Source organism: Lepisosteus oculatus, chromosome 4, assembly GCF_040954835.1.
Source record: "Lepisosteus oculatus isolate fLepOcu1 chromosome 4, fLepOcu1.hap2, whole genome shotgun sequence".
Lineage (NCBI taxonomy): Eukaryota > Metazoa > Chordata > Actinopteri > Semionotiformes > Lepisosteidae > Lepisosteus > Lepisosteus oculatus.
This window is the reverse complement of record NC_090699.1, coordinates 31,837,345-31,864,459: the sequence shown is the minus strand read 5'-3', so window position 1 is coordinate 31,864,459 and position 27,115 is coordinate 31,837,345. Positions and strand designations below refer to the sequence as shown.

General features: G+C 36.5%; 1 protein-coding gene across 8 annotated transcripts in view; it reads left to right on the top strand.

The window, feature by feature from the left end:
• gbf1 (golgi brefeldin A resistant guanine nucleotide exchange factor 1) overlaps positions 1-27,115 on the top strand; it is a 97,632-nt gene that overhangs the window by 57,406 nt on the left and 13,111 nt on the right. For 2 of the 8 annotated variants that reach the window (XM_069189080.1, XM_069189078.1), the window contains exons 6-30: positions 1,496-1,604; positions 2,260-2,320; positions 4,692-4,746; positions 5,984-6,058; positions 10,624-10,786; positions 11,231-11,472; positions 11,950-12,118; positions 12,794-13,005; positions 13,469-13,567; positions 13,721-13,915; positions 14,079-14,271; positions 14,715-14,852; positions 15,138-15,229; positions 15,635-15,837; positions 16,208-16,331; positions 20,155-20,280; positions 21,678-21,760; positions 22,237-22,473; positions 23,580-23,673; positions 23,855-24,031; positions 24,753-24,817; positions 25,235-25,358; positions 25,746-25,817; positions 26,308-26,402; positions 26,733-26,886. In XM_069189080.1, coding sequence (XP_069045181.1) covers positions 1,496-1,604; positions 2,260-2,320; positions 4,692-4,746; positions 5,984-6,058; positions 10,624-10,786; positions 11,231-11,472; positions 11,950-12,118; positions 12,794-13,005; positions 13,469-13,567; positions 13,721-13,915; positions 14,079-14,271; positions 14,715-14,852; positions 15,138-15,229; positions 15,635-15,837; positions 16,208-16,331; positions 20,155-20,280; positions 21,678-21,760; positions 22,237-22,473; positions 23,580-23,673; positions 23,855-24,031; positions 24,753-24,817; positions 25,235-25,358; positions 25,746-25,817; positions 26,308-26,402; positions 26,733-26,886 — 3,357 coding nt within the window. Of the gene's footprint in view, positions 1-1,495; positions 1,605-2,259; positions 2,321-4,691; positions 4,747-5,983; positions 6,059-8,622; positions 8,659-10,623; positions 10,787-11,230; positions 11,473-11,949; positions 12,119-12,793; positions 13,006-13,468; positions 13,568-13,720; positions 13,916-14,078; positions 14,272-14,714; positions 14,853-15,137; positions 15,230-15,634; positions 15,838-16,207; positions 16,332-20,154; positions 20,281-21,677; positions 21,761-22,236; positions 22,474-23,579; positions 23,674-23,854; positions 24,032-24,752; positions 24,818-25,234; positions 25,359-25,745; positions 25,818-26,307; positions 26,403-26,732; positions 26,887-27,115 lie in introns of all 8 variants that reach the window. The other 6 variants (XM_015346780.2, XM_015346779.2, XM_015346777.2 and 3 more) reach the window with 5 other exon arrangements.

Here is a 27,115-nt window from a genome sequence, read left to right as displayed (position 1 = left end):
TATTCTACATGTGTACAAACACTGCAACATTTATCCACTTTAGGAATTAAAACATAAGAAAGATTACACATGAGAGGTCATTTGGTTGCTAATTGATCCAAGGACATCATTCAGCCTTGAAAGCCCGAAAATAATTTAGCTCCAATAACATGGCTGGTTGACCTGCTTCATAACCCCTCCTGTCTTAATGTACAGGAAGTGTTAGTGTGAAAGTTCCTTCTTAGATTTTAATTCACCTCTACAAAGTTTCTACTTTTGACCTCTAGTTTGTGTTTTACACTAGACTTGGTTAACTTTGTCAATGCCTTTTAGGATTATGAATACTTTGATCAGTGCTTTCATAGTTTTCTTTGTTCAAGACTAAAATGCTTAGCTCTTTTAGCCCTTAAACAAAACTACATTATAGAAGATAATCCAACTTACTGTAGGTCTGCCAGTTGGGCCCTCCCAGTAAATACACCTGATACACCTGGGATGTTGGGTATTTTTTTTCTCATGGCTAATGTTTTGAGTTTCCAGCTTTATGTATCTATTTTGTTTGGCATTATGAGACCACAATGCAAATAAACTTGTTACAGTACTGTTAATACGCATGACGTAGATAACTAGTTTCCCAAGGCAACGATATTGTCTAAGCTGGTTAAAAAAGATACAGTAGCATATTAATCAAATATGCTTTCCTTTTCAAATATAGTTTTCTTTTTTTTTAATTCATTTTTACTATCATAGTTTACAGTTTTGAATGAATAATTTGAGTTTTTAGAACTGCACCTTTAAAACTACAATGAAATGTTTCCAAAAGGAATTTATATATAGCCTCAAAAAAGAAAACATGCACTAATAATAACAGCAAATTTAGGAATACCTTTTATTTCTTTTTTTTCTCATTGAAAGAGTTGAAGCATGATGTCACAAATTCTCTAAATTGCACATGTCAGTGTAGACTCAGATTATTCATTGGAATGTGCCGCAGTGTGCCAACAGCTGTTGTGTACCGCTTCAGATGTCGCAGGAACACTGTTGTCTGAGAGACGTTACTATGCCAGTCATAGCGTCAGTGTGGTAGGGCATGTTCAGCACCTCCACATGTAGCAGTGCCCAGACCAGGGTCGGCTCCATTATCGCCTTCATATGACAGCTGTAACAGCAAGAGCATTGCTTAGCAACCCAGGAATCCATCCGCAAACGGTTATGAGCAGGTTACGTAAACATGGCCTTCATGACTTGTGTTTGCCATGCCTCTCCATTGCGGGATGGGGATTGTGGTATAGAATATCTAGGCCTGGATGGTTGAACTGTGTACATGTGTTTTAGGGATGTTTCCTTCACCATGGATTCTGCTTTTTTTAAATTATACATCTTGTAACTTGCCTGGAAATCTATTCCATGCCCATCTTTTTTTGGGCTGTGCATAATAATGATATCTGTATGTTGAGGAGTTGGGTATCGTTAAATTGTAAATTTCAGTTCCTAACTTTTATTTTCAATGTGACAGGTACTAAGGACACTGTTGCTCACCCCTGTTGGAGCCCACCTCACCAATGAATCCGTCTGTGAGATCATGCAGTCCTGTTTCCGTATCTGCTTTGAAATGAGACTTAGTGGTAAGCTTCCTTCACACCTACGTCAACTTCAAGATTTTTGGTTTGTTCAAAAACCAGAAAAACACAACAATTAAATGTTAATTTCATATGTTAGCTATAAATTCCATATGGAAATGTTATAAATTCTGATTTAATTAACATGTAATTCACCTGTACTAGCAACAAGTTTGAATACCCTGAAGTTATAATTTCATTCTCCTATTACACTTTGAATTTTGAAAGACTAAAGTCTGTAGTGGAATGTGACAGAACTGCTTTTATTTACATGATTGTTCGTGATGCTGGTTAAAGAATCCCTTTGTTTAAAAATCCTGTCAGTGTTGTTTGTGCAAAATAGAAATGTCTGTAGCCGTCTGAAAAAACACAAAAGGAGAGTAAATGAGTGGCTTGCATTGCCTGTATTGATATTCTCTTGACGTTTGCACTTTTTCCCCATTCCATGGCTCCTTATTGGCAGTGATTGCTCTCAAGTACCCCTCTCTTGCTTCAGTTCAGGGGGGTTGCTGCTACTGCCACCTTTAATTTTGAGAGGTTTAATAAATTCTGCTTAATCCTTGGTAAACATAACTCAGAGGGAGGTCCACCAGCAAGACCCTCTCTTGATAATATCATGTGGTTTAATGGCACCTGTGTTATTTGTTTTTCTTCTCCTCAGAGTTATTGAGGAAATCTGCCGAGCACACTCTGGTAGACATGGTACAGCTGCTGTTTTCAAGGTATGACATGATCGCATTAACCTGTTTTCAGAGTGTAAACTAGAGGCTTAGTTGAAAGGGAAATATTCTGCAACTCTAATAACAGGAAACTAGGTATTTTTAATTAGCTCCTAGAATGTTGTTTGCCAGGAATTCAATTAAGAGAATTGCAGTTGACTTCCTACGTAGTCATCACAGCGAAAAGAAAGTGTTCATTCTAAAATCAGCTTTTAATCATTAGGTCACTGGTCAGGTCGGGGAATGGAAATGTAAATTACACCAAACTGGTGTTTGCAGGGGCTTCTGTGAAAGGGGAGCCAAGCTATTGAAAATGACAAATAGAATGTCATTGCTGCTGGCTAAAGTTGGGAACCTATCAGATTCACGTTGAAAGATGAAACAGTGATAGTATATTCCTTTCTATTAACAATTAACTGCATTGCTTTCAAAACTTTTGGCTGAAACTTTCTTGTAAGTGGGGCATTTGTCATCTTAAACAGTATGAGTGATTTATTGTTTGCAAACTTCATATTTTGATCATGGTTTAAATACAATTGCCTGGCCAACCAGGAGAACTTAAGTGTTGCCTTATAACTGGTTTGTTGTGCTCTGACTAATTCAGTAAAGAATGCGCTGGTACCATGTTTCTCAACCCTCGGTCCCGTGCCTGGAGTACTGCTGACCAGTCCCTGTGGGGAAATTGCAAAGAGGGACAATTGAAATGAGTGAATTCAAGATCCTTTCTTCCATCGTTTTGTTTTTAGCCTAAGGGCTCCTCGATGAGGAGGTCTCTGCTTCAAAAATGAGAAACACTGCCTAAGTAATTTAAAAACTGTTTTTCTTACAGACCAATGGATTTGTGTATATTAAACTTGCCGCAGAGTTTCTAGTGATTATTTGGACATACAGTATGTAGAAATTCCAGCCCTCATGTTTTGCTACACACAAGCCTCCAAAAATTGTAAACAAATTATTTTTTATACCCAGGTTTATTACTTGTTGCATTTCTTATAGATTTTTGCTCACATTCTGCTCAAGTTCTCTTTCCTGTCTATTAAGTTATGTTTTTCCATCAGTATAATGTTTTGTGTTGTTGAAATGGTAAAATATTTTGATAAAAATACATTTTTGATTGATCTTAGTTGCAGAAATTGATTACTTTAGTCCCTACTAATATAATTTCTTTTGCAAAATTATATGTGATATTCAAACTCATTTCAGCTTTGTAAGGATTGTCTAGAAAATCACCAGATTGCTATGTCTTTGTGCTGTTATACCCTTTTCAAAGAGAGACCCAACCAACTACAGTCACATACTCATTAAGGCTTTAACACGTTGTCATTGTTTGCTGGCTACTATCCCTCAGTGTAGCGCTCTAATGAGTTTTAGAAGCTTTTGGCAGCAACAGGCTCAATATAATAAGTCCTGGATCTACTCAAACAGTCAAAAGTAGGCTTAAATTGCCTGTGCAGGTATTAAGAATGTTAATCTGTTTAGCCTACAGATCATCTAATAAACAAGCTTGCTTGACACCATGAGATTAATGTGGAGTTGCACATTAACCAATTTCAACGAAACAAGATTTTATAGTAGTAAAGGAACAAGTAATAGATTTATTCCATGGTCAAAAAAGAGAAGAAAGAAAATGCAACATTTTGGCTGTGGAGCCTTCTTCGGGGCTTCACACCCAAAGAAGGCTCCACAGCCTAAACGTTGCGTTTTCTTTCTTCTCTTTTCAACATGGAATAAACCTTTACTTGTTCCTTTGCAGCCTACGCATGCTCACGCAGCTACCCACCTGAACTACTTTTACTGTAGTATGTCATTTACAACTAAAGGTAGTAATTTAATAATAATAATTAATAATTGCTTACACTTATATAGCGCTTTTCTGGACACTCCACTCAAAGCGCTTTACAGGTAATAGGGACTCCCCTCCACCACCACCAATGTGCAGCCCCACCTGGATGATGCGATGGCAGCCATAGTGCGCCAGAACGCTCACCACACATCAACTATCAGTGGGGAGGAGAGCAGAGTAATGTAGCCAATTCATAGATGGGGATTATTAGGAGGCCATGATTGGTAAGGGCCAATGGGAATTTTTAATTTGTTTATAAAAATCTAGAATTTTTATAAGAGGTAATTATTTCATTATTTATATTATTTTTTATTACAGTTGGTATTTAGTATATTGTTTTAATAGGACTGCTGTGTTGATCAGTACTTTTTTACTCCATTTGGACAAGTCAATGCTGAAAGACACTTAAAGTGTAAAAAATGAAGATTGAGTTATGTACTGTATGTTATGGTAGATTTTTGTGATCTTGATTATTCACAAGTTAATTTGCAATTTATCCTAAATTCATCCTTCACTCTAATTTGTTTTCAGGTTGCCGCAGTTCAAGGAGGAAGCTAAGAGTTTTGTAGGAACCAATATGAAGAAGGTAAGTTAAAGTAAAGTCTTTGTGTTGGTAGATCCCGGAATCCTTTTATCTCACCTAGGTCCATTTGCTTGCAGATCCCAGATTTGACCTTTTCTGACCTTTCTCATTCCATCTTGTGAGAATCATGCTTTGTGGGGATTGCTTTAGTTTGTGATAACTTTGTACTGCAGACTCACTGTTCTCTAACTGAGGTTCCAGCAATTGAAACAGTTATAAGTGCCTCTGATACATATAGCTAGTAAACTCAATAGTGCGTTAGGAAAAAGTATAGGCTGTATGTAAAAGAAAGGACAGTGTTTGGCATGTATTAGACTATACTCAGTAATCAAAGAGACTTTGAAATGGGATCTACGTTGCCTACTTTTTAAGTAACTGTTTCTGCTGCCCTATATTGACTGAGCTCTGCATACAGGGTCACTGTCTTTTCCCCATTGAGGTAGTCATCTTTTTAATTAGCAGTTTCTGTGTAGATACCTTTATATATGTTCTGTTTATCTCCAACCTGCTTTCTTCACCTACACCTTGTGGTAGACCCAATGCTTCTGTGTGCCAGTTTATTTCACTCTTCTGAGACCACATAATTGCATAATATATTGGGTGGTGTAAATGACAATTTTCTTTGGTTTCAGAGCTTTGGTTTCAGGGTATTTTTAAGTGTGCTTTAACCTTTAGAAACAATGAAAGAGGTTGTGTTAACCATGCAGTGTGTAAATGTTAAAGGAAATTCTGTAGAGATTTCTGAAGCCATAACATTTTGATTAAAAGCACCATTTTACAGGGCACTATTGTCTTTCAGGGGTTATTCGTGTTTTATCAGAAATATGTTGGGGTCTATAATTTAGCTTGGGTCGATATTGAGATGACCTCAATGATTTCACCATTATTTGAACTAAATTGGCCCACCTGTTCATGGAAATGAAAAAAAATAAATCTTGAGATGATAGTGATTGCCTGTCAGTAAATTGCAGATGACAATTTAAGGAAATCTGTAGTTTACCAAACATACAAATGTCAAGCAAAACACTTCTGTAGACCATTCAGTATACTAGGAAGGGTAAAACACATATAGTAAATACAAATCCCTGGCTTGTGTGTCAGCTGATGGCAGCTTGAAGTCCTTTGTATCCCGTTTTCCCTTTCATGGTGCACAATTTTGCTTTTGCAGTTGGCTTATTTTTCCGTTGTCTACATTCCGTTTGTTTTGTTTTAAATCTGCACATTTGCCTGTTTTCCACAGATTCCTTCATGTGTCCTCGACAAAAGGGATCTTATTTGTGCGGAGCAACCTAAAAACATCAATCAATTAGAGAGGGTATTACTGGTTTTAATGACTGAAAGTTCCTTAAGAAAATGGAGATGCAATCTGCCCTCTTCCAGTGCATTTAAATAAACCATGTAGCATGGCTTTTAGGGAAAAGTGCATGAAGCTGAGGTTGCATTTCAGTTTTCAGGTGCAATTTTGACATCTTTTCTACCTTTCTTCTCTGGATTTTAGTAGGACGCTTTAAGCCTTGTTTTGTAGTAATTTATGAAACATTTGGAGTGGTAAGGTTTAAAAAAATGTGTAATCACACTCCATCGTTTGTCTGAGGTGAGATTTATCTATATACTGAACATCAAAAGAAACTTAAAATGAGAACTGCAACAAATTCACAGTTTTTTGTAGTAGATTTAGTTCAATAAAATATCAAACTTGACACAGATATACTATTGGTACATAAAATACTGATTAACATTTATCTTTAACAGAAGGTCAGCTGTAAAAGTCACAGGTGAACAGTGTGTGTGACCAATGTTGGAAGTAATGCAAGCTGTACATGCAGATGCTATCTTGTGGGATTCATCCTACTTTTCCTGTAGAGCCATGATCAGCATGTTTCTTTTCACTGATCTCTAACCCTAGATGCAACATGTTGTCCAAGCTCATCCCACAAATGGGCTCAAGTCTGGAGAGTAAGGCATCTGTGGCATAACACATTTTCACCTTGTAACAAAGTTATTGTTGTACAAGCAGCAGAAAGAACATGCTTTGTCCAGCTAGAAAGGGTTCACCTCAGAATGTGTACAAAATAGGCAGCAAGTGATGGCCCAGGGCTTGATTGCTGTAGTGCTGTGTAGTTACTGACTGCTATCAAACTCTTCACATGGAGTTTTTACTTATGAGAGACTCCTACCCAGCACCACACTTGGAACTCCCCATCACTTGATCTTTTGTAGACAGCAATTAATATACAGTATCATTCTGCATGTTTGCACTGCACTTCAGGATGGTCTAGATCAATTCTTGATTTGTCACTGAAGTGGCCGAGTCCTGTCTCCAACGTGCAGATGACATGGTGGCATCGATCTTTAGATAAATGGACATTTTGGTTCATTTCTGCGTTTTCATGCTTGATTTTTGCCAGGATTGATATTAAGAAGGTTAAATCACCTCATTGCTTACCCTACTGACACCATCTATGAAGGACTGGTTTTGTGCCCACGCAGCATGTTATACATTGAATGTATAACATTGTCAAGAATATAGCGTTCAGTTGAGAATGATACTGAAAGCATTTAATTAATATGCAAAATTAATATTTTAAAAATACCTGCATGCATACTGATAAGTTTCTTTTAATGCTCAGTTTCTCCTTTGTATATTCTTCAATGACAAAGTAGTTTGTGTTTTCCACTAGTCCGTTTACTCACAGCTACAGATTAAGTTACTTTTAACTTAAAAGGAGAGCTTCGGCCCAAAGAGAGAAGGTATTTCTTTAAATGACATATTATAATTCAATAAGATAATCCAGTTAATGTCTTAAAGTAGAAGACTTCAACAGGTAGTCATATTAAAAGTAGCTTGATACAGATGCATCCTAGGTTTATTTTAGATACTAACTTACTGATAGGAATTGTATCGGTTAATTGTATTATAGCTACCTAAAAAACTTATCACTGGTTTCTTGGTGGTTTTTTATCTTGTGTTGATTGTCTAGTACCTAGCTGACACAGGATTTCAGTTTTGAATTATTTTTACTGGCAAAAATTTTCCACCATTTTAATTGTTTTCTGTGTTTTTTAGAGTTCATACTGGTTAAAGGTCCAAGTGACTTTCTCTCATTTGTGACTGTTATAATGATCTTTGTATGTGATAGGACAAAAATAATTTCAATATTAAACTATTATTAATGGTGGAAACTTTGCAAGCTACACTGGATCTGAAAACAATGAATGAATCTGAGACATAAAAAATATATTTTTCAGGTAGCCATAATACCCCCAACGCTAATATTTCCCCCTAATATTAGTAAAGAAGAAATTGATACAAATTGCTAGAACAGTTTAGTGTTTGGATACAATATTTTTAATGTGTTACATTAATACAATATTTTTAATGTCTTCATTAGTCCTTGCAATTTATAATGGGTTTCTCAAAGAGGCATTTAGGACAGTCCTCGGTTGCATTACTTTTAAAATTTAAAATAAGCAGGCTAATTTGAAGGTAATCCTGTTAATTTAATGTATGTTTAACTCTCCCTTGTATAAATCACACCCAGCAGGAGTCTTATAAAATAAACAGCAGCAAGCTGAGGCTGTAATAAATCCTCTGTGAAAACTGCCCAGTGTCACAGCCGCAGAAATGAAAAGCACTCCCCTCCGCAGTAACCAGGCTTGCTCTTCACCTGAATGCCTTCTCTGTGTATTTGTGTGTGATACTATTGGGAGTTCACCTCTTTGTGTATGAACTTCTTTTGAAAAATGAACAAAATGCATGGTATTTTGTTTTGACCCTCCATCTGCTGTGCTGTGTTTCCATGCTTCATTGAGAGAACTCTCACTGTGCTTAAATAACGTGTAGTCACTAATCACTGGCACCTGCCATTTTTTCTTGAGGCTTACAATATCTTGTGGAAAAACAAACGTGTACAGGTAAGGAAAGTAACTGAAATATCAGATTTTTTCAAAATGAAACAAAAGATCAGTCCCTAGGTCAGGAATAGTGTTAAATCAAAGAATGATGTATACATACATGTATGTATTCAATTTGTGTTACACCTAATCTCAGTCTTATTTGTAATTATGAGTTTAGGTAATTATATAATTGTAATGTATTTACAGTTTCATGGTTTGAGCTTCTCAGATTTTAAATGAAATGAAAGTTTCAAAATTCAGATTGCAAAAGGTAAAACAGCTAATAAAGAATGAAACAAAAAAATAGATCACTGAGATACATCTAGCATAAAACACTTTAACCTAGTTATAAACATGAAAATACCAAACTGAGAAAAACTGAACCAGAAGACTCATCTTCATGGGTCCTTGTGTAAAGCATTTTAATCCAATTGTAAATTGTGCTTGGAGCCATAGCAGTTCCTGAACATATTTTGAAGATGCCACTCAGTCTGTGAATAGCTGAGAATTAATTGCAGGTTATTAAAATTGTGCACCAGGTGAAATTTTGAATAATATCTTTTTGTATTTATGAGACATGTCATTAATTATTTATACATGTATTTATGCAGAATGTTAACCCATTGATAGTCTGACATTTTGCATGTTGGTGTTGAAACTGCATATTCAAACTTGGGTAGGGGAATATTTAATTTTCGTTATATAGCCCCTGAAAACAAATCCTGCCTCAGTGGACACAAAACCCCAGCACTTCAATTTGAGATTGAAGGTTGCATGCCCTGCAGCAACAATGCCCACCTTAACAGTCCTGATAGGTTGGTAGAGCTTGTTAGCCTACTGGTAAATTAAATACACAGTGCTTTGTTACAGTAAGCTTCCTGCTGTTCATTTGAAGGCCTTTCCTTAGTTTAGGATAACAAAAAAAGGCAGTAACCACTGGTGTCACATTTTCACATGGCTCAGCGTGGCCATACTACAATTAAATCCCAGCTGTTAATCATTTGGGATTCTTAAAACCTAGGAACATGTTTCATAGAATGATTGAGTTTAGGGATACAGTAACTCATTCAGAAATAAATGCTCTATAATAATTTACATTTAAATTAAGACCTGTACACAAATGTTAATATTGGTTTACATGTTATGTGTTTTGAAGATTTTGTAATTTACAGCAACAGTGTCATTTTCATATAGTAGGAGATATGTCACCGACATCCTCAGGATTTCCTTGCACCTCTAATTATTTTACTTAATTGGACTAAATATTTCTAAAAGATGGAGTCACCTGTATTTTTAGGTTTTAATGAGTTTCAAATTGAAAAAGCTCCCTGCCCTCAGTTCATTTTCTGATCTACACCCTAAGTTTATCTATAATGTTTTTTTGTCTAGGAATGATTTTATCAGTAGCTCTTGCAATCCTTTAAAAAAGGAAAAGGTGGTCACAGAATAATATCCAATGAAACCTGTAACCTTCATTTTTTAACAAAGTATGTAAAGATATACTGTATGCAGTATAACAAATGATCTTAAAATGTTGGATTTGGGCAGCAGATGATTACTGGTTCTTAATAAAAACTGTTTTTAATTTCTTCGTACAGGTTTATGCTATAACATTGTGGTATATCTAATTATATTTAGTGTAAGAGGACATTCCCCTATTTTCTTATTCTTAGTCTCATTTCTTCATGCACTTATTTAAAAACAAAAAGCCACTCTTTTGTGTGTATTTGAGAACTACTAAAAAGAAAAATTGTACTTAGCAAAGGTAGTGAAAAGATAGTTTGTAGACATATAGAAGGTCAAAGACTTGTACTAATTTAGAGTGTACTGACATTTGCAGTGCATTAAGTGCTTAATAATGAATTGTGCTTCCCAGCAGTCAATTAAAATGTTGTGCACATGCATTTGCTTGTTTCTAAATGTTCTAAAGTTTAGTACATTAACGAAGGACGGTAGTGTAAGAGGGTGTTGTTGTGCTTGTAGCTGAAGATGCGAGCAGGGGGAATGAGTGAGTCATCCAAGTGGAAGAAGCAGAAGCGATCTCCACGACCCCCCCGCCATGCAGTTCGTGGCACCTCTGGCCTGTCTGAGCAGCAGCCTGCATCCAGCAATGGCGCCCCAGCAGCCCTCAGCAACAGCCTCTCAGGTTAGAGCCCAGTCTAGCACACAGCAGGGCACTTCTGCTGTTTGTTTGTCTCGTGACTTGATCAGAAATGTTTCTGCTACTTATACACTTTGATCTTTGGTTAAATACTTCAAATGGAAAGTGTTAAATGGAGACCTACTGTATATGTATGGTTGATAGCCTAATGCACTTTGTTTTTAATTTTTCATATTATTTTTGTTCTTCTTTACCTTATTTCACTGTTTTATTGTCTCTTTGAAAAGTGCTTTGTGACAGTACATGTATTAGTAATAATTTTGGGCATAACATTAATTTTAACTTCATTGTTGCAGTTTGAGGAAGTGGCATTCCTCTCATCCTCATTCTAAGGAGTGCTAGTCTTGACCCTTGCCAGATTTTTTATGGCCTTGTCCTGGTCCTACTGTTATTGTCTGTTATTCTGCCCTTTTGACTTTGTGATTTCAGGTGGGGTCCCATTTATTGAACAGTCCTCTGGAGGCACCTCCAGTCTCCCAGTGTCTGACAGTGTTGGTTCATCCATATCCAGTCCTACCACTGACAGTGGTCTGGAGACGTCCTCCAAAACCACTTCAAAGGAAGATCTCACTGACTTGGACCAAGGCAGCTCTACTGGCACCACCCCAGCAACAACTCCTTCTTTGGAGATGGGCAGTAGGAAAGCAGAACTGGACCAAGGGGACTCACTGGTACAAACGTTTTCATGCATTATAAATTTCTGAAACACCTTTCATGGAAAGTGCGCAACTTGAAGCCTAAATAAGTCTTTAAACTTATTTTTATATCTAATATCTAATATATCTAAATCTAAGACTTGGTCATACAGTAAGTTCTTTACTGTGAACTTTACAATTTTCCTGGGCTTTAATAAACTCTTTTTAGACACTCTTAACAGCTGATCAAAAAGCAAATAACAATCGGAAAGCTTTCCTAATAGAGTCATTGTATTTGGTTAGTTTTGTATGAGTTACTATTCTAAGAGAGGAGAATTCACCAACAGTTACTATATGAGCTATAAGCGATGTGACTGCAGCTTTATCAGTGGTAAAGAGAGTTTAACTCTTTCACTCTGTTGGCATAATGTATACCATTATTTCAGTCCCACAATACATCCAGCTACTGGTCTGTTTCTAGCTGGGACTTGATTTTATCCTTTCTTTTCCCAGATGGAAGGAGTTCATGTGGAGCGAGCCCAGTCAACCTCAGTGGAGTCCATTCCTGAGGTCTTAGAAGATCGAGACTCAGTAGCAGAGCAGTCAGACTCTGCCTCTGTGCATGACATGGACTATGTAAATCCTCGAGGAGTGAGGTTTACCCAGTCCACTCAGAAAGAAGGTGAGGGAAAGCTGCTCCAAACATCACTGGATCTGTAAGACAGCTTTTCACATTTCTTTTTGTCTTAGTCTTTCACACTCTGATACCAGAATGGTAGACATTGAAGGGAAGACATTGAAAAAGAACATTTCCTTTATAGGTTTACATTAAAATTGCTTTTTTTAGGGTAAAATGATCTCTTAAAAACTGATGTGGAAGTCTTTTGATCATTGCCAAAAGATTTTCTAGCTTGAGGTCAACATCCTGTATCCTTTATTGCACTGTGAAACATAGAAAGACACTTGGAGACTGGTAGTGTCAGCATTTACATTACCGAGTTGCAGTTCTGCTGGGAGATTATTTAAAAAAATATATTTTTTAAAGAATACTTAAAATGTTGAAAGATTTGACCTGTTTCAGTTTCCAAGAACATCGTTTAATATTTTGTTTTAGTTTTGTTACGTCTCACTAATTTAGAAATCTAATATGTAACAGACATGTTTTAAGTACATTTTTTGTCATATTGCTGGAATTTACTTTAATTTTTCTAATTTACTTTTTGATCACTATTGTACTGCATATTTGTTGTTTCCATACTTTTTGCTTGAAGGCAGATATATTTCTGTTTAATAATACAGTCCATTGACTTGTGCATCTCTCAAGATTTTCAGTACCTTGGCCCCTATCTTCATACAGGCGCAGCCCTGATCCCTTACGGACTCCCCTGTATTCGGGAGTTGTTCCGCTTCCTTATTTCCCTCACCAACCCCCATGACCGCCACAACTCCGATGTGATGATGCACATGGGTCTCCAGCTCTTGACAGTGGCCCTGGAGTCTGCGTATATCGCCAGCTACCAGTCCCTGCTTGGCCTTGTGAAAGATGAGCTCTGCCACCACCTCTTCCAAGTATGCCTGAGGAACTATGGGACATCTACACTTCTTAAAACTTGGCAGAACTGCACATGCTCATTAAGCTTTTTAGCATCAGCTTGGTAACACTAGAAATAACATTTTTATTAAGACTTACACGCTTTAGGCAGTATAGCAAAGATGTATAGAAAGGTATTAATGGGTTGGTCTTTGAGACAGCATGATTATAAAAGTTGTTCAGACATTGAAAAATGCTTTCACCTATTTATAAAAATGCAGATATTTTAAATTCTTTCTTCCATACCACATACTCTACATTTGCGCCTTTCCATAAGCATGTTTAAAGCTTATCGGAAGAATGTATACTGTCTGTGCTTTTCATGTAAATGGTGCTATATAAATCTTGAATGATTGTTATTGATTTCTGTCAGAAAAACACTATCTTCAATAAAAGGTGATTTGATCATGTTACAAATAAAAATAGCTTTTTTTTTTCCAGTTGCTCAGTATGGATCGAATGAACTTATATGCTGCTTCCATAAGAGTATGCTTCCTGCTTTTTGAAAGCATGAGGGGAAACTTAAAATTTCAGCTTGAAGTAAGTGCAAAATTGTAGAAACGGTCATTAAGAGATGCATGCATGTAAAAGTTTATGAAAAAAATATATTTTAGCAATTTAATAACTAAAAATAATACATTGCTTTTGTTGGCTGTTATAACAGTAATTAAAATCACTAACTGCTTTTTTTAGATGTATTTAAAGAAGTTAATGGACATAATTACCTCAGAAAACCCTAAGATGCCATATGAAATGAAGGAGATGGCTCTAGAAGCGATTGTTCAGATCTGGAGAATTCCCAGCTTTGTAACAGAGCTGTACATCAATTACGACTGTGATTATTATTGCTCTAATCTATTTGAAGATCTTACCAAACTGCTTTCTAAGGTAGGTTTCTGCCTCCTGAACACTGTGAACTCAGCTTTTGACTTTGAAAGGATGACTACAGTTTATTTTTTAAAACACATCTTTAATCATTTGTTGCAGTTTTGTTGGACGATTTTGTGTCTTAAATAACTGGTATGCTTTTACTTGTTCTTATTTATCGTAGAATGCATTTCCAGTCTCTGGGCAGCTCTACACAACCCACCTTCTCTCACTAGAGGCCTTGCTAACAGTGATTGATAGCATAGAAGCACATTGTCAGGCTAAAGTCCTCAGCAGCACTGTACAGCAGGACAAGTCAGATGCAGCCAAAGGGGATGGGGATACCACTATAACTGCCAGTACCGAGATTCCTGGTGGTAAGCAGTTGTGGAAGCTGGAATGGAGCTCATATTTCAGCTATGATCTCATATTATGGGTTTGCTGAAATGCATTAAAAAAATGATACAAAAAAGAACCAAAACTGAAATATGTTGTTTGTAACATAATAAGTTCATATGTCAGTTTTGTAAATTGTCTATGTATTGTTAAGACTATTATACTAAATCTCCATCTGTCTTAATTCCATTCTTACCAAGTAAATGCAGGAATGAATGTTTGAGTTCATTTTGCCTTCAGTTGTTAAAATTTATACCACTGGAGTAATAATAGTTACAGGTTGTGTAGACAGTTTTTCCCGCCTGAAGGGTGGCTTGGTATTCTTTCATTAGACGTGTGTTTTGTGTAAGTTTGCTAAACTAGTTACCATAGGTCATGCAAAAAATGCTAATGCAGTGTATCCCTTTTGCTGCATTCTCTCCAGATACAGAAAAGCTTGTAAATGACAGCAAAGTACAGAGTGGATCCGAGGCAGAAACAGCTTCCTGCCCGCCCACTAGTGGGCACTTAATGGCTGAAAAAATGAAGCTAGGAAGACAGGATCAAGAAGAAATAGACCTGGGTAACCCTTTCCATATAACTGACTTCGCCATTGCAGGATGAGCATTTATTGTCTGTGTTTATAGGTTAAATTTAGCCTTTGTTCCTCCTTATCTGTGTATAAAACATATTTATGTTGATCTTGATTGTTAATATTTGCTTATTTTATCCAGCATCTTTTCCTCTGTGTTTACACTCATCCTTTTACTGTTTTTGCCATTTCTTAACATTCAATGACATTGTTGTAATCAGTCAGAGAGGTGATGTGAACCTCTTGATGTTAACAATTTGTGTTTTAATGTCCTAGCAGCTGAAAAGAAGGCACCGAAAAAACCTCATCGCTTCTCTAACTGCTTACCAGATGCACAGGAACTTTTAGACATCAAAAACAAAAAGAAGGTACATTGTGTAGTAGGGTTTTCATTTTATACAGGAGCAGTATTCACATGGTGACTATATAGGTGCACAGCGTGTTCAGGGAGTAATATGAGAGGCTGTTTGGCCAAACAAGAAAGACGTCGAATGGCCTCCTCTAATTTACAGCCCTTTTATATTTCTATGTAGTCCTGTTCTGCAAGACTTCTAAATCAGCAATGAGTTTTTGACACCCACAGCATTAACTGTAGAGTGGAGTGGCTAAAGGTAGCACCCTTTCATCTTTGTGCACAGATCAAGCAGTGTATGCATACAGCAATACTGTTCAGAGAGTCCTGCTAAATGGGAGAGATTTGTAAAATGCTTTGGAAAGTACTAAATGGAAGTGCTTTTTTTAAACACAATTTTGTTTTTCTTTTTATTTTACAGCTCCTTATTGCAGGCACAGAGCAGTTTAACCAAAAGCCTAAGAAAGGTATTCAGTTCCTACAAGAGAAAGGTTTGCTCAGCAGCCCAATGGATAACAATGAGGTAGCACAGTGGCTCAGAGAAAACCCCCGCCTGGACAAGAAGATGATTGGGGAGTTTGTCAGTGACCGCAAAAACATGGAACTCTTGGACAGTTTTGTTGGGTATGTTGTACTTTATGGAAAAAATCTTAGTCTCAGTGATGTGTCATTAACATTATACTTTAAATCCAGTTTCCTTGTAATTGTATTTTTTATTGTATTTTTTATTCACTATGTGGAACTGTTATTAAAATCTGCTTGCAGTTCTTCCTTTATAAATTAAATGAAAATCAGTCACTGTTCTTTTTGAAATTTCAAATTCCATCTGTACCTTTTGTATACAATTACTTTGAATTAAATCAGTTAAGCTGGTGTTCTGATTTTTATAGTTTTAACCTGCATATGCAAAATTTCTTCTGCCTTCCTAAAATATTAATTTAAAAGTCAGTAATTTTAAATCAGTCCTAATTTTGTTGTGCTTTTTGTATTTTAGTACTTTTACATTCCAAGGTTTGAGAATCGACGAAGCCCTGCGTTTGTATTTGGAAGCATTTCGACTTCCTGGGGAAGCCCCTGTCATCCAAAGGCTACTTGAAACCTTCACTGACAACTGGCATGTAAGTCATCTGCTTCACTGTACCTAAAGATCAAACAGTTATCTTCCATCACAACACAGAGAGGATTATGTAGTCATTCTGTGTCACCAGCTGTCTCTATCATCATGTAATTAAAAGCACTGGAACAGAAACCCAGATATGATCAAGGACGGGGCATTAGTCAAATGCAATTTATGAGAAAGCATTTATGCAAGAGATGAGTGCACGATATTCTACATAATAAAAGTCTCAGTTTAGAATGCTGGTATTCTTTTCTTTAAACTGAGAGAAGGTCTGATCATCATTTGCGAGAATATTTAAATTAAACTGAAGTTAACCAGTTTTGGAAAAAGGAATTGAACGTCGCTAACTAATATGGAACAGTATACTACTTAATACATAAAGCAATTAAGGCAGTGTTCAAAGCACCTGTGTTTATTTTTCTATTGAAGAAGTGAAAATTGAATACTGTGAATGTGCTGTTTTAATGTCAGTCCGTTTCACTACTTTTCAATAACTTTCATTACTTAATCTGACCGTGTAGTATGTTAGGTATGAAATTCTTTGATGAAATAGCATATTGCTTTTTTTACTCTTATAGACATTTGACATTCATCTTGTATATTTAATTTGTTCGTATACCACAATTAAATTAATATTCCAACCTTTAAAAGGTTACAAAACTACAATGTTGAACATGAGGTCGTATAGGGTTCTCATGGCTCACAAAGGGTTCTGAGGCGGTACAATGTCAGGGAAGGAGTAAGAAACATTTCAAAGAATGGTTGATAGCCTCCTGTCAGTTCAGCTGCACTGAAGCACTTTCCTTGAACTGCTGTTCCAAGACATCTGTCATCAGGGTCTGTCTTCGTTAAAAGAAAAAAGGTCTCTTGCATGGAAAAAACTTTTAACTCCCTAACACTGGCTGACAGACTGTTGGAAAGGCTTGTAGAGTTCAACACCCATCATACTGCGTTCTTTCATTTTCTGGAATGAATGCCAAGTGTTTTCTGATGTTACCTTTATCTGTTTATATACTGTAGCTTGAATATTAGTATAAAACCCTGTTTTAAATTAAGCATATTCATGCTCATATCAATACATTCTATTTATGTTGGCCCTTAATTTGTGTTTATTGTAATGCTAGTTAATTTATTTATTTTTTTTTCATTTTTAACCTATACAGTTTAAGCTCCAATCAAGCCTAATAGAGTTTTTCAGAATTTAACTGCTTTCAGTGCTATCCAGTACTGATCTGTTATCACATCAGCTATCTGAATCATATTAAAACCTTTTTATTTCACATATTCATATATGTGCATACGTTTATCATGTATGAGTTCATCAAAAGTAACATCCCTTTTGTAAATATTAAGATTCCAAAAGAAGGGGCACATTATACTAGGCAAGTATTCTGTGACAGATAAGCCAATTAATATCACTACAAAATCTAGGGTCTAGCACCAATTAAGATGACAGCCTTCAAACTCTTGTCTGTAGTCTTCATCAACCACAACCACAGGTTTATTCAGTTTGCACCTGTAATGTTTCACCTGATGTTAGGTGAAACATCAGGTGAAATTAACATTCTAGCTCTTTAAAAACTGTTTGGTGAATTAACTCCAAACCAGGTAACTATCATTCTTGTAAGGATACCATTCACATCTAACATACTAATTCCTCTATATAACAAATTGGCCCAACACTCACTATCTTGTTTACATACAGCTGTATGCAAAAGTTTGGGCACCCCTGGCCAAATTACGTTTAATTGATTTTCTAAGTGAAGTTTCAGCGAAGAAACTTAAACTTGACATATTTCTGCAAATTTTAATGCACGGTTTATTTGCTGAATACAACAGTTTGAAGAAAATAAAACCGCAATTGTGGCATGTGCAAAAGTTTGGGTACCCTATCAGTCAGAATTTAGTAACAGCCCCTTTGGCAGAAATCACAGCCTCCAAACGTTTCTTGTAGCCAGCTAACAGTCTTTCTATTTTTGCTTTAGGAATTTTTTCCCCATTCTTCCTTGCAGATCGCTTCTAGTTCAGAAATATTCTTTGGTCATCTTGCATGCACTGCATGTTTGAGATCCACCCACAGATTTTCAATAATAGTAAATAATAAAAGTCTAGGGACTGTGAAGGCCATTCCAAAACCTTAATCTTTCATTTCTTGAAGTAGTCCATGGTTGATTTTGAGGTATGTTTTGGATCATTGTCTTGTTGTAATATCCAACCTCTTCTCAGCTTCAGTTTCTTCACTGCCTGAGGGACATGCAGGACTCCAGGATTTGTTGATACTTAGTAGAATCCTTATCTCTACCTGCACAATATTTCTTGTGCCACTGGCACACAACCCCAAAGCATAATAGATCCACCCCCATATTTAACAGTTGGCAAGGTGTTCTTTTCTTCAAATGCTTCATGTTTTTTTCTCCAAACGTACTTTTGGTGACTGTAGCCAAAGGGTTCAATTTTTACTTCATCAGACCACAACACTTGGTTCCAAAGTGCCTCTGGCTTATCTAAGTCTTGTGTTACATACTTCAGACGTTGACTTTTGTGATGAGACCGCAGGTAGGGTTTCCTTCTGATGACTCTTCCATGCAGATCTTGTTTGTGCAAGCAGTGCTGCACAGTGGACCGGTACACCACTACTCCTGTGCCGGCTAAACCTCCATGCAGGTCCTTTGCAGTGATATGGGGGTTTTGCTTTGCATTCCTGACCAGTCTATGAGCAGTTCTATCAGAGACTTTTTGGTTTTCCAAATTGTCTTGATTTCAATAGTTCCCCTTAACTTCCATTTCTTAATTTCAGACAGTGGAAATTGCAAGCAGGAAGCGTTTAGATATCTTTTTATACTGTAGCCTTCCCCTGCTTTCAATTATCTTTATTTTCTAAGAGTCAATTATCTTTATTTTCTGATCCCCAGTCAGCTGCTTAGAGGAGCCCATGAGTGTAAGCACAACACCCTGAGAGGTTCGAAGAGTCAGAGAATTTATGAAGCTCTGGAATTGTCATCACCTGACTTACTGTAGATTAAGGCTTAACAAGTAAAGGCTTCAGAGACCATACAAAAAAATACCAGTAGTTGATCAAACACATCAAACACATTTGCTTTTTTATTTTTTTCAATCTGTTAAATTTAGCACATAAATAGTAACTGTGCATTACGATTTGCAGAAATATGACAAGTTTATTTTTGTTCGCTGCAGAGGTTGTGTTAACTTCTTTTCACTTAGAAAATCAACAAAACGTAATTTGGCCAGGGGTGCCCAAACGTTTGCATTCAACAGTATGTCAAACTGCTTTTATTTTTGGAATCATTACACAAATTAAATTGAAACATTGTAAATTTCTTAAACAACCAAAGCTGCTTGAGATTTGCACCTCACCAGTTGCTGTGATTATTTTTCTACCCAAACTGGGTCATCAACAGCTTAGCAGAACAACATTGTTTTGCTGAGACTGCTCCCGTTTAAGGCTGATCTTTACTATTAATTATCATTCTAATGGTAGGTATCATTCTAATGCCAACAGTTAATATGAAGTGAATGAAGTCTCTGCATAAACCAGTCTCTGCACTATTTGTTTGCACTGCACTGATTGATTTAATACTGAGCAAGTTTCATCTCATCAAGACCTGCTTTCAACTTGTACCTCACAAGTGGAAGCAACATGTTTTACACTTGCAATTTCTAACTTGCTTGGGGAAATGCAACTGCTCTTCTTCAGAAACTGCGTGGGGACTAAACTGCAGTATATGCATACTTTGCTGCGAAACTGCTTGTCAATATGTGTTGAAAGATTATTTTTAAACGTTTTCATATTTTTTGTATAGAAAGTGAATGGATCTCCTTTTGTATCAAATGATGCTGGCTTTGCCTTGGCATATGCTGTGATAATGCTCAACACCGACCAACACAATCACAATGTCCGCAAGCAGAATGTGCCAATGACAGTGGAGGTGAGTGGAGCTTTCTCTTTAAAGATCTCTTGCGATTTCTCTTCAAAATCATTGGTAACCCTAGAATTACATTTTTTATATCTCTATATCAGTTCACATTATTCATCCTGTGAAAAATCGTTTTCTGTAACTTTGCTTACTTATGCTAAGATGTACTGTTGAAGTTATCTTGTTTGAAATCTGATATTGAACGTGTTCTTGATATTTTTCTTGTCTAGCTCAAATATATGTAAGTCATTCACATAGAACATTCTCAGGCAAGTACTTCATTATTTTAAAATCCTCACTAGTATGAAATACAATCTCCTGGGCACGTATATAATGTAAATTCAGAAATGGAGGAAACAGTCCTAAATTTGTAGACCAGTTGATGTACATCTTTGTGATTTGAGGTTTAGACAAGCCAGTCAGTGCGGTATTGAGTGGGCATGTTCTTGGCCTGCCAGCCAACGTTCAGCCATTTCTTCCAGCTCTACAGCATGGCTTTATGGAGAAGCTTTCCATTGTATTAGACATGATACAGGTTGGGGAAAAAACAAAATAACATGATCTTGTTAGATATTTACACATTGGTGAACTAGTGATTGTTTTGCTAAACTCTCATTCTGTACTTACATAAGCATTTCTGTTAGAAAGGAAGGGCTCACTCACAGAGGTTATTGGCAGCGGAGAATCTTTAAAGCAGCTTCACACGCAGAAATACAATGTGTCACCTTTTTATATCGCATTCTGTCTCTTTAAAAACATTTTGGGTCAATAGGAGGACATAAAGTACATAATCAGAACACTCTTATAACATTTATATTTTAATGCTGTAATGCTATTTTAATAATGTAATGCTGCATTTACATTATGCTACTGGTCACAATTTGTGAAATGACAAATATGATGACTCATGGTTAATTTAAAAACCCTTTATGAGGCTATATATCATACTATAATACATAATGCTGTATTTTACAAATACTAAACATGTACTAACCTATATACAATAACCCAATATATGCTATATAATATATATAAATAGTACACATAATTAACCCAACAGAGGTTATTTTCCAGTTAGTTATTTTTTTATGTGATTCTTTTTCCAGCTTTGATATAAATTAGAATAAATGGTGGGTTGGGTTATGACCTTTAATGAAACTATTGCTGACTGTGCTGCTGCAGCTGCTCTTGTTTTTTAGGAAATTTCACACCATCCCTTCACATTCCCTTCAACTGCTGTTGTTCAGAATGATCCTTTCAAGTGCAGAGTTTCAAAATGTTCTACAATGCTAAATTTACAATACACTACTTGTGTTAACGTACTGCTATATACTACATCTAGTCACATACAATTCTCTTAAAAAATTTTAAATCTGTCTCTTATCCTTTTTTTGTAAATCACTGTGCAGCAATTCAAGAAGAATCTAAAAGGGGTTAATGGGTCAAAGGATTTTGATCAGGATATGTTGGAAGACATCTATAATGCCATTAAGTAAGTCAATTCAGAATTGTAATATTTTATTAAGCTTTGTCATTTTTAACTTTATATGCCTGTATCTTGTTTATATTAACTTTATTAATTGTCATTTGGATTCTGCATGAGTATCATTATCTTCATTGTCTTCATCTTTGTGAGTCTGAAGCTGGGAGACACTATTGCTGGGAGACTTCAGTCTGTGGCTGTTCTTATCTTGCCATCTGATGAGGAGGTTCTCATCGTGGTGTATTTATGTCTCTCCAAATCCAGTTCAGCATTTTGTTGGTCTAGAGATCCTGTTCTTCTTTCTATGGGTCCATCCCATATTGGTTTTAACAACAAAAATAAGTAAATGGGTTGTGAATAAAAGACCAACAAATGACTTAAAAATATATGAGTGATCACGATTTTTATTTCTTGTCAAATAATTTTTCTGCCAGACTCCATTTATGACTGCAACTTATATTTACAGTATATACTTTCTTTTACAGGAATGAGGAGATTGTGATGCCGGAGGAGCAGACAGGTTTGGTGAAAGAGAACTACATCTGGAGTGTGCTGCTGCATCGGGGAGCCTCTCCTGAGGGGATCTTCCTGCATGTGCCAGCCGACAGCTATGACAACGACCTCTTCACCATGACCTGGGGCCCCACCATCGCTGCTCTCTCCTATGTCTTTGACAAGAGCCTGGATGACACGATCATCCAAAAGGCCATTGCTGGCTTCAGGTAGGTCCTAAAGTGGACATTTTGTGTTTATTTTCCTTTTTTCAAGGGTTTAGTTTATATTAGGATGCAACATGGTTATGGCCACCCATTAATGGACTCCACCCTATCAACTTGGTGATACACATACCACATGCACATAAAAATTGGAACCACTTTAAGGAATACCATCATTCCATCTGTCATACATAATGCACTTATGGACTTGTAACAGCTGTGTTGTGGCTACATAATCTTTTCCCAAGCTCACATATACCATTCATTCCTAAGGACAAATGGAGGCTATACACACTGCTGTACATGTTTCAGACAACTTAGACACAAGCAGAAGTTACAGTATTTGTACCTCATAAGCTTCAACAAATTTACTCAACCTTCACTCTTGTTTTCTATTTTTCCAGTCCTAGGTATATTTGATATATATAATTATTAATTGTAAACCAAGCTTGTTATTTAACAATATTTAACTCTTGATCACAACATTTCAAGGTAAGATATGCATGAGTGGCCAATATTAAGTGTGATAGTAGCTAAGCCATTGCATTTCACTAATCAAATCTAACTGGCTCTTCAGGTGATCCTCATCGTTAACATGATTTGTTCTCATTACACAACCACGAACTTAAAAGGCAACTTTTTGTACTACCAAACATCTATCAGGATTTTAATTCATAAATGATTTAATCATTGTAAGTGAGACCTTAATTTCAATTAATTTATCTGGATGAATGTAGGTTTATAATTAAAATAACTAACATTTCAAGTTTTCCATAGAATTGTTTCTTATTATTTGTTCATGAGTGTTTCTTCATCTTTTTCATAAAAAAATATAGAATGCTTTTGGACAGCAGCAAATGTATATACAGCACTTGCTGCGTGTACAGCAAGCATCTACAATTACAGTCGACAGCAAAATAAATTGCTACTTACTTTATAACAGAACAAAGGCCTGTGTGGATTTTCAGATATTTTTGTATCATCAACAGCCCACCACCCTTGACAGTATAATGAATTAGCATGGTATTCAGAACAGTTGTACAGTTCACTATTTGACATCATGAAGTCTGTCTGCTAAAAATTTAAACTTTTTTGTTCATGTTTCTTTTTAGGAAATGTGCGATGATTTCTGCACACTACGGATTCAGTGATGTGTTTGACAATTTAATAATTTCCCTGTGCAAGTTTACAACACTCAGCAGTGAGGTACTTTTTTTAATATGGGTTACAGATGAGCTTTAGAAGGTGAATTTAAGATAGATTTTGTGTGTGGATATACAGTAGCATCGTGCCCACCCTTCATGTGCTGTGACTGAGATTCCTTTTGTTTACACTTAATAGTTTTTCGGAATGTGATGGTTTGATGACTTTTCTATTTTTGTGTCAGTCTGTGGAGAACCTTCCGACTGTTTTTGGAAGCAATGCTAAGGCCCAAGTCGCTGCCAAAACGGTCTTTAACTTGGCCCATCGTCATGGTGACATACTGCGAGAGGGATGGAAGAATATCATGGATTCTATGCTGCAGCTTTTCCGTGCAGAGCTCCTGCCTAAAGTCATGGTGGAGGTAAGCAAAGCCATTTACAACGTTGGGCTACGGGAACATGTATTGTGAAGATGTGAACACAGTATTTAAACGGAAGTAGAAACATGTTTATTTGATCTAATTGGGGTCAGGTCCAGACCAGATAAAAAATCAGGAGAATAGGCAATGAGCTTTCTATCTGTTACTGCTACTTTTAAACTAACAGGAGCTTTTTTGTATAGTTCTTGCAAGCAATGTTTTGTTCAATTATTAACAAGAAAACCTTCATGTATTTTAATATGTTGTATGGATCACTTTTACACTCTGAACTTTAATCCTATTTTAAACTACAATTTAATCCTAAACTTTACAGATCCCATCTATAAAGTCTACTTAATGATATACAAAACAGCATGTACTGTATATTTGGCTTCCTAACACATAACATCAGAAAAAAATTGTCTACAGTTTAAAAATGCAAAAATGATTATCATTTGAAATCATTAAAGTATTAACCCCCTTTATTTAAATAATTCACAAGTAGAACTGTTTTGCATCTGTAACACAATTTAGTACTCCTTTTGTTTTGACAAGCTTGTATATTTGGTCAGGTTGCCTCAATGACTGTCTGAAGAGAAAAGCACCACTTTGGAGCATTCTCTGAAGAGAAATGCTATACCTTACACAACTGTTTTCTGTATTACACCGCCACCTAGTGACTTTTCTAAAGTAACTTTTTACATAATTGGTCTTTTGGTTACAGGTTGAGGACTTTGTGGAACCCAATGGAAAAATCTCACTTCAGCGAGAAGAAACACCGTCAAATCGGTAAAATATTCTTTTTCATTAACATTGCTGAATTCAGTCCGCAAGAAAATTAGTACCTTTTCTTAGTAGTTTGAACTTTATTGCCATGAGCAACCTTTGCAAGGTTGGGCATTATTGTAGTCTCTGATCACCTCAGCATCAGTCCTGACAACATTTACTTTGCAGTGCCTCCTGCAAACTAGCATTCAGCTAGCAGTTTAATATATGTCTCTTGTGTTATCACAAGAATGGAAATGAATTCTATCCAAATTCCATTTTCCATAAATATATTACTGGTAATGCTGAAATAATTTTGTATTATGATGACTTTTGAAGAAATTGCAGATTTACGTAATTGCTGACCAAAGACACGGGTGATTGTCTAACAGTAATTTTATTAAGTGGTGTACATTTCATGCATTTTCCTTTTCTCTCTAGTGGGGAGTCTGCCGTGCTGAGTTTTGTGAACTGGCTAACTCTGAGTGGTGCTGAACAATCTGGACTAAGAGGACCTTCCACAGAAAACCAAGAGGCCAAGCAAGCTGCCCTCCTTTGCATAAAGGTCCAAACTCTTCTCTGATTGCATCCTGAATTAAACTGGTAAAATGGTAAAAACAGTACCAGAGCACAAACTGGCCCATCTGGACAGAGCTCATCGTGGGTTCAGTAGCACCAATTGGTCTAGTGAGGAGGCCTGTCGATTGCAGGGATTACCCACAGTTCACACACTGCTTCCCACTTACACAGCTGACTGATCTGAAGCAACTGAGGTACATCACTCAAGGAGAGCACAGCAGTGTCTACACCGGGTCTTGAACCCACAAATGTCAGTTAAGAGTGCAGAGGCTAGCCCACTAGGCTATGCTGAAATGAAAATGTTACTTGGTTGTTAAATGTAAATGATGTTTGTTGTAAATGCTTTATTCTTAAGATTGTTGCTTTTCTTTAGCAATGTGATCCTGAGAAGCTGATAACGGAGAGCAAATTCCTCCAACTTGAATCACTTCAAGAGCTAATGAAGGTAAAAGACTGAAGGCAGACGCATACTGACAATTCGATTTTTTTTTACATTGTGTGAGATGAAAATACATTATACAATGCAGGTATATGATAGTGTTGTAGAAATAATCATATTCTAGAATGTATGAAATTAGTATAGTATATACAGTATGAAACTAGTATAAGTAGGTAGCTGCGTTAGCAGGTGTAGGCTGCAGAGGAACAAGTTAAGGTTTATTCCATGCTGTCAAGAGAAGAAAAGAAAATGCTGTGTTTCTTTTCTTCTCTTTTCAGCAGGGAATAAACCGTTACTTGTTCCTTTACAGTATATAGTATATGTGAAACTGCTGCAGTGCTGGCTGGTAGTTAGGTGCAAAGCTCCAGGAAGTTTTAGTCATACAAAAACCTTGAAGCAAATTAAGAAGTAACTTTTAAAATACTAAGGATACTGGAAAATACTGAGGGTACTCATCAGTTGCAATACTAAATGGTGAATGCTTTCTTTTGGCCAGGCTCTTATATCTGTAACTCCAGATGAGGAGACGTATGATGAGGAGGACGCTGCTTTCTGCTTAGAAATGTTGCTAAGAATTGTGCTTGAAAATAGGTAACTAAAATCTGTTTGCTGTCTTTTAATGTATTTTTTTTTCTTGGCACATCTCTACACTTGTAGTTCTAGTGAGAGTATTGCTAAAACCAATGACATTCTCTAACACATGCATAGACATTGTGTCAGATCCTATCCCAGAGTACATTTTGGGGTAGCTGTGTAGATGCAGTTTCCTTCAGCCTTAGGTTTATTAAGCACAAAATAATTTAGTTCCATAATAAAATTAGATATCAAACATGCTGTCATATTAAGTTAGAAACTAAGACTGATTTTGGCTGTCATGCTCTGAGTAAAACTTCCTGTGTGGTTGTGTTTCTTAATGTGTAGGGATCGTGTCTCGTGTGTATGGCAGACAGTCAGGGAACACCTGTGCCATCTGTGTGTTCACGCCACTGAGAACTGCTTCCTGGTGGAGAGGGCTGTGGTAGGCCTCCTGAGACTGGCGATTCGCCTGCTGAGGCGGGAGGACATCAGCTCACAGGTGACATTGCATATTCTGCACATTTACACATATGAGTTGTACTGACAATACTATTCATTTAAAAAACAGAAACAGAGGACACAAAGCATCTTCGTCACTTTGACTTTTGACAAAGTTGGTACAGTATATGACTATATATATCCTGTCAAAGTTCACAGTATCTTTTGTGTATCGTTTGACCTGTCACCCAGTGCTGTGCTGTGTTAGCATGGGACAGTGTGATTGGTTG